Genomic DNA, 6,735 nt, shown 5'->3' on the forward strand with positions numbered 1-6,735 from the left:
GGCTGGAGCCCTCCACACGGCAATGCTGGCCACACCCGGCCTAGCCACCACCTGGCCCTTGGCCACCGGGACCTCCGCTTCTAGCAAAGGCTCCCCTGGGCTTCCTTTTAGCTTTTCTCGCCGACTTGCCCCCGCCCTCTCCGCCCTGAAGGCTTTTCCGCCTTTCCCTTTGTCCTGAAGTTCAGAGCCTTCGGAAGCAGAGCCCCTCCAGGGGGTTCTTGGTGGGTGTCTGGGCATAGCCCTTGACCTGTGGGCCGGCTCTTTGCTCACCACCCCATCTGCACTCCCTGGGGCTCTCTATCGTCTAAATTTGGGGCCACTATTTTATGATGGGCCTTATCAAGGGAGGTCCTGCCCTGAGAGCACCCCAACCCTGGATGTCCGGGCACCCAGTCCTTCCCTCAGTGCCAAGGTGTGTGTTGAGGGTTCAGGTGATGGAAAAGACTGATTTGACCAGGCACCAGCCCTCCCTGTCTGCTTCGCCACCTTCCTTTCCTGTATTAGGCCATCTTTTCCCCTCTTAAGTCAGCTGTCAGGGCGTGGTAGAAAGAGCAAGCGCTGTGAGGCTGGTAGGACCTGGCTTTCTCCCACCTTCCACTGTGTAAGTTCGGAGCCAGGGTGCCACTGTACCCTCTGCATGGTGGGGTGCTGGGCGGCGGTGGGCAGGCTGGCCTTGCAGCCAGAGCCCGGGCCCCATCGGTTCCTGGGCTCGGGTCCCCCAGGAGGGCTGCTGTCCTGGATGCACTGGCCACTCCCCTGCGGGCTCCTGGCCCAGGATCTAACGGGGAGCTTCTGCTTGGCCCCAGCTGCAGAGACATCATACCCCCAAAGCCTGGTTCCCTTGTGCGGAATACCGACTGGTCCTGATGTGCCGAAGTGAGGAAGTGTCCCCCTTCACCTCAGTGCTGGTCCCCTCCCTCCAGCACAGAGTGGGACTGGAGGGGGCACCCCGGCTTCCTGAGGAGGGAAGCTGCCGCCTTCTCCAGTGAATGAAGGAGTGAGTGAGTGAATGAATGAATGTGTCTAACTTTGCGTGTAGACACAGGGAGGTGACGGATCCCCCAGGGTCTGTAACTCCTAATACGGGGCTCCCGGTGGGAGAGCAGCCACTGTTCACATCCATCAGCCTGCTGACCTCTGGCAGGTCACTTCACCTTATGTGGATCTGTTTTTCTCCCCTTTACAATGGGGCGATAGTATCGCATCTACATCCCTGGGGTGTTGTGTTGATGAGATGAGTTAATCCATATGTAAAATGTTTAGGAATGTGGTGAATGCCCCGTGGCAGGGTCTGCTGTAGATTTTGTCTGTAGGAGCAGTTTGATTGCTCCAGTCTTCCCTAGATTGGTCTAGACGCTCAGAGCCCGGGAGGGGAGAGGGGATTCAGATCTGGGTGCAGGTGGGGCCCTGGGCCTGTGGAGTGAGCTGCTCACCCCCTCCTGCCCCACAGCCCAGCATCCTCGGCTCGGGCCCTTCCTCGCCCAGGACCGCAGCCTCAGGCTGCTGGCCCTGCCTGACTGTTCCCTGTCCCCAATGACCCCTGCCCCCAGGAACCTCTGGCGGGAGGTAACCCGATGCTTGCGGCTGGGGGACATCGACGCTGCCACCGAGCAAAAGCGGCGGCTGGAGGAGAAGCAGCGCACAGAGGAGCGGAAGCGGGAGAACCTCCGCACTCCCTGGCGGCCCAAGTACTTCATCCAGGAGGTGACCGTACCGGGCGTCCTGGGCGGGGAGGACGGGCTGTCCCCTATCGCGGCCGCCGGACGGGCAGGGGGGGCCTGGGAGGTCTGGGCATGGTGGCCGTGGCTCCCCCATCAGGGAGGCGTACCCGCCCGCGGGGAGGCATGGAGTGGGGCTGCTTCACAAAGACCACGGCCCAGCTACTCTGCCTTCAGTAGCAGATCAGTCGGGAAGCCCCTCCCAGCCCAGCTCCACACCTGGGTGGGTTGGAACCTTCTCCATGACAGCACCCTTTCAGAGCTTTGCCTCCCAGGGGCCCAATGGGGGATGGACGTGCCGGGGAGGCCCGCGGGGGTCTGTGTCCCGGCGCTGCTGCTGGAAGTGGTGTTGGAAGGGGACCCCCCACACACGCCCCTCACCCCCTGACTGGGCAAGGCGCCCTGTGCCCAGTTGTTTGTGGCACAGCCGGGCAGCATTCTGAGAACAGAACTGGAAATGACAAAGGTGTAGGAGACACAATTTTTTTTTTTTTTTTTTGCAGTACGCAGGCCTCTCACTGCTGTGGCCTCTCCCGTTGTGGAGCACAGGCTCCAGACGTGCAGGCTAAGCAGCCATGGCTCACGGGCCCAGCCGCTCCGCGGCAAGTGGGATCCTCCCGGACCGGGGCACGAACCCGTGTCCCCTGCATCGGCAGGCGGACTCTCAACCACTGCGCCACCAGGGAAGCCCGGAGCCACAATTTTTAAGGCAGGCTGGTCAGGAGCCTGGCAGCATCAATGAGAGAAACAGGCTGGTGAGGGCAGGGCAGACCCAGGGTCTGTATCTAAAAGGGTGGATGCCACTGACCTCCAGGCCGTCACAGGCTGATGGCCCAGTTCTTCAAGAGAAACCAGAAATCAGAATTTTTATGAGATCTGATGTTCACCTGGTGTCAAGGAAGTTTTAAAAGTTTAAACACTAAGGGCCAATTGAAGTCTGTCTGGGCTTTCCTTGCCTAGGCACTGCTGGTGTCTGACTTCTGCTCCTTGGAAGGATGGCTCCCTGGAGCTGGAGGTCTGCGGGGAGAGTTAGTGACCTTGAGCTGGGCTTCTGGTCTGGGCAGGAAGCAGCCACGTGTCTCCTAGAAGCAGGAACTAGGGCCGTGGGCTGAGCACAGATGTCAAGGTCAGATGCTGGTTCAGACAGGAAGCCTTCTTGGGGAGACTCTGAGTGTATCCCTGTTTGGAGGCCTTGCCCAGGGGAGGTGACTCTGTATTAGTCAGGGTTCTCCAGAGAAACAGCACAGAACCAACAAAAGATAGAAATTTAAATAGATTTATTATGAGATCGTGGAGGCTGAAAAGCCATGGGATCTGTGGTTTGCGAGGTGGAACCGCGGGAAAGCCAGTGGTATGATTCAGTCCAAAGGCCTGAGACCCAGGGGAGCTGACAGTGTGAATCCCAGCCGAGGGCAGAAGTCAGGATGAGTGAGGCAGGAAAGAAAGGGCCAGTTCCTGCTTCCTCCACCTTTTGTTCCATTCAGGCCCTGGGCACATTGCATGATGCTCACCTCATGGGGGTGGGATATCTACATTACTCCACCCACCAATTCAAATGCTACCCTCATCTGGAAGCACCGCCCCCTCCCCTGTGCTCAGAAACAATGTTTACTGCAGAGCCAGTCAACACATAAAATTAACCATCACAGAATCCCCCAGGGATCCTTCTGCGGGATCTTGTCTCTCTGAGACAACTAGGTTGCCCGGCTTCTGTGGAAAGTTGCACAGTAAAAAGTAAAATGGGGCTTCCCTGGTGGCGCAGTGGTTGGGGGTCCATCTGCCGATGCAGGGGACGCGGGTTCGTGCCCTGGTCCGGGAAGATCCCACATGCCGCGGAGTGGCTGGGCCCGTGAGCCATGGCCGCTGAGCCTGCACGTCCGGAGCCTGTGCGTCCGGAGCCTGTGCTCAGCGACGGGAGAGGCCGCAACAGTGATAGGCCCGCGTACCACAAAAAAAAAAAAAAGTAAAATGACAACAACCAAAAAACATCGTTTTCCTCCCATAGGGTGTAAGAAAAGCCAGTCTGTTTATAACAGGAGGCTTGAGGATATTTAAAGAATACAAATCATCCCCGCACCAGCATGATTACCATTCAGTACACCCCTCTAGTCTAGCACCAGATTGCATACCATTTTGATTCTTGCCTTTTTCTCACTGGTATTTGACTGGTGTCCTCTCCTGTGTGTGCTGATGTCTTTTGACTGCGGCCTTGCGTGTGCCCTTTGTTGGGCACTCCCCTCCAGCCTGGTGGGTGGTAAAAGTCACTGGTTTGGGCAGATTCCTCCTATTCAGGCCCTTGTCTTTTCTCTTCCCTGTCCGTTTGTCCAACTACCCTCCTTTTTCTCCTGTCCCCGTTTCAAAGGCCTTTTTTTTTTTTTGGCCAACTAATCTTGATGTAAACCAACAAAGCCCTCCCCCTCGTTACTTTGGTCGTTTTGTGGGGTTTCCTCCCAAAATGCCAGATACGAAGATCCCATGGGCTCTAAAAAGCAGCCGGGCTGAGGAGGGGTGGTGAGACCACCAGCATGGCTTGGCTGTGAGACATCAGGAGAGGCCGGCACACAGGTTGGTGGTACTGAACAGATAGATGGTAACCAGCACTGCATGGTACTGTGTGGTACTAGCGCAGCAGGGGATACCCTTGCTTCTCCCCTTGTCTCGCCGACAGGTCTCCATGTAATGATGTGTCCTCCTCTCTCTTGCAGGGTGACGGCTGGGTATACTTCAATCCGCTTTGGAAGGCACACTAATGGGTGGAGATGCAGAACTTTCAGAAACGGTCCTGTTTTTAGAGGAATTAAAGTGGTACAGTATCAAGGTTCTTCTGGTATTCCCTGAGACCTCTTGCATTCAAGACATGGTACCTGAGAGGGAAATTATGTACTGTGAAAAATGCACCCCCAGACTCTACTATGGGATTGAATTTATTCAAGAGCCATTTGGGGCATGCGTGTGCACACACATCTGTGTGCAAGCTCTCGGCACACTGTATGTTCACACGCATGCGCTATGTCTGCTGGATATTATTACACATGTAAATAGTGCACTTAACAATATTGAAGTGGGTAATTATGAGCTCCTTTTTATCAATGAGGTTTGAAGTTTTCTACTTTTCACTTTGCCAAATACTTTTGCACTCACAAAGTATTCTCCAGTTGACAACTCCTGTTCAAACAAAGGTGAACTGGCGTGGCCCTACTGCTGTCCATCTGGTAGAAGGTGGTTGTCATTTCAGAATAATCGCTGTGCTTCCCATTCCCCTCCCAAGTCAACATTTGTTTGTCCATATGCAAGACAGATCAACTGCCATTTCCTGCTGGATGGGGAGCGGGCAGGACGCTGTTAAAGGTTTATGCCGGAGCCTTCCAGGATGGAGCACCCCTGGGAGAGCCCAGAGCCAGGCCTACCTTGGAATGTTCCTCCCACCTCCTTGCCCCAGAAGCTTTCTGATAATTTCTCATGCTCAAAGCTCTAGTCATACAATTTTCAGAAGCTGCTTCTTTCATGGTAGAAAACAAGTCATATGGAGACTGCACTACTTTTATCTTGAAAAAAGGGCTTTAGAAATGAAATACACGCATTGCAAACATGCAGTGTTTGCAAAGGTGCACCACCACAGCCTCAATCTTATATTTCATTTGGGGAAAGAGAAAAGAATATCCTGTGGATTTTTTTTAAAGTGCACCTCTTGTTTGACCCGAATTCTGCAAGGAAACCACTGTGATTAAAACATCCATAAAGCCTGCATAAGTGTTTCATGGTTTCAGTTCAGTTTCAGTCTTCAGCCTTTACAAATGAGGTCAAGACATGACCAGAATATAAGAAAGCAAGGAGAAAATGAAGTATTTGATCTTTGCTCAATGCTTAATTTATTTTTTACTGTGCCACTCTAATGAGAATATTTATACAATCCAGTAGCATGAATGCTTCTCTGTAGTAATACTAATTTTGTGCCTTTTGTCTGCTTTCTTAAGACCAATTGTTCACACTTTGTAGATATTAGACAAATATATTTCGATTAAATACTATACTTATCTGTGTGTCTGTATTTTATCTTTAGGGATTCCTAAGTTCTGTTGGAATTGGTGGCTCTGAGTGAACTCAAATTTTATTGATTAGTATTAATTTGATGTGAACAGCAATGATATTTTCATCAAAACATCATGTATGGATATTTTGTGACAAGGTCATAAGGTCACATCTAGTGAATAGTCTTGTTTTGAGAGAAGTGACTTACCAGGCAAAACCATAATGTAGGCTTGTTCTAGTCCATCGTCTTAAAACATCCAGGAGAGTAAAGTGTTTGGAACCATTTTATTTCTGAGAGGGAAAGTGGAATAGGTGCTATTTTGAGAAGAAAATCCTTAGTGAGAAGACCGAAAAGTAATCACTGTGGTGTTTTTAGATTTTCCAGTCTTATACCAGAGTATAAACCATCTGGGTAGTAAAAAATGGAGAAGGGTCACATTTTTTTTTTTGAGGGGGGGTTCATTTTGCCTTTTTAAAAATCGTGAAATATATAAAAAAGATGTACACGAAACATAATACTGTTCAAGAATAATTATAAACACCCATGTACCCACTGCTTAGGGAAAGAAACCTGTTTGTTCATACCTTAAAAGCCACCTTTGTGCCCCAACAAAATTGTGCCCCTACAAAATTCTGCTCCTGGACCCCAGAGGTAACACTGTCTTGACTCCTGGAGTAATCATCCTCTTGGCTTTTTTTTTTTTAATTTTATTTTATTTACTTTTTACACAGCAAGTCATTAGTTATCCATTTTATACATATTGGTGTATATATGTCAATCCCAATCTCCCAATTCACCAAACACACACACACACACACACACACCCCGCCAGTTTCCCCCCTTGGTGTCCATACGTTTGTTTTCTACATCTGTGTCTCTATTTCTGCCCTGCAAACTGGTTCAACTGTACCATTTTTCTAGGTTCCACATATATGCGTTAATATACGATATTTGTTTTTCTCCTTCTGACTTACTTCAGTCTGTATG

General features: G+C 51.2%; 1 protein-coding gene across 3 annotated transcripts in view; it reads left to right on the forward strand.

Moving 5' to 3' along the window:
* OSBPL10 (oxysterol binding protein like 10) overlaps nt 1–5,734 on the forward strand; it is a 322,389-nt gene extending 316,655 nt beyond the window's left edge. For all 3 annotated transcript variants that reach the window (XM_060162471.1, XM_060162469.1, XM_060162470.1), the window contains exons 11-12: nt 1,551–1,704; nt 4,424–5,734. In XM_060162471.1, coding sequence (XP_060018454.1) covers nt 1,551–1,704; nt 4,424–4,468 — 199 coding nt within the window. In that variant the 3' untranslated portion in view covers nt 4,469–5,734. The remainder of the gene's footprint in view (nt 1–1,550; nt 1,705–4,423) is intronic.
* Nucleotides 5,735–6,735: the final 1,001 nt, after the last annotated feature.

The sequence above is a fragment of the Lagenorhynchus albirostris genome, chromosome 10 (genome assembly GCF_949774975.1).
Source record: "Lagenorhynchus albirostris chromosome 10, mLagAlb1.1, whole genome shotgun sequence".
Lineage (NCBI taxonomy): Eukaryota > Metazoa > Chordata > Mammalia > Artiodactyla > Delphinidae > Lagenorhynchus > Lagenorhynchus albirostris.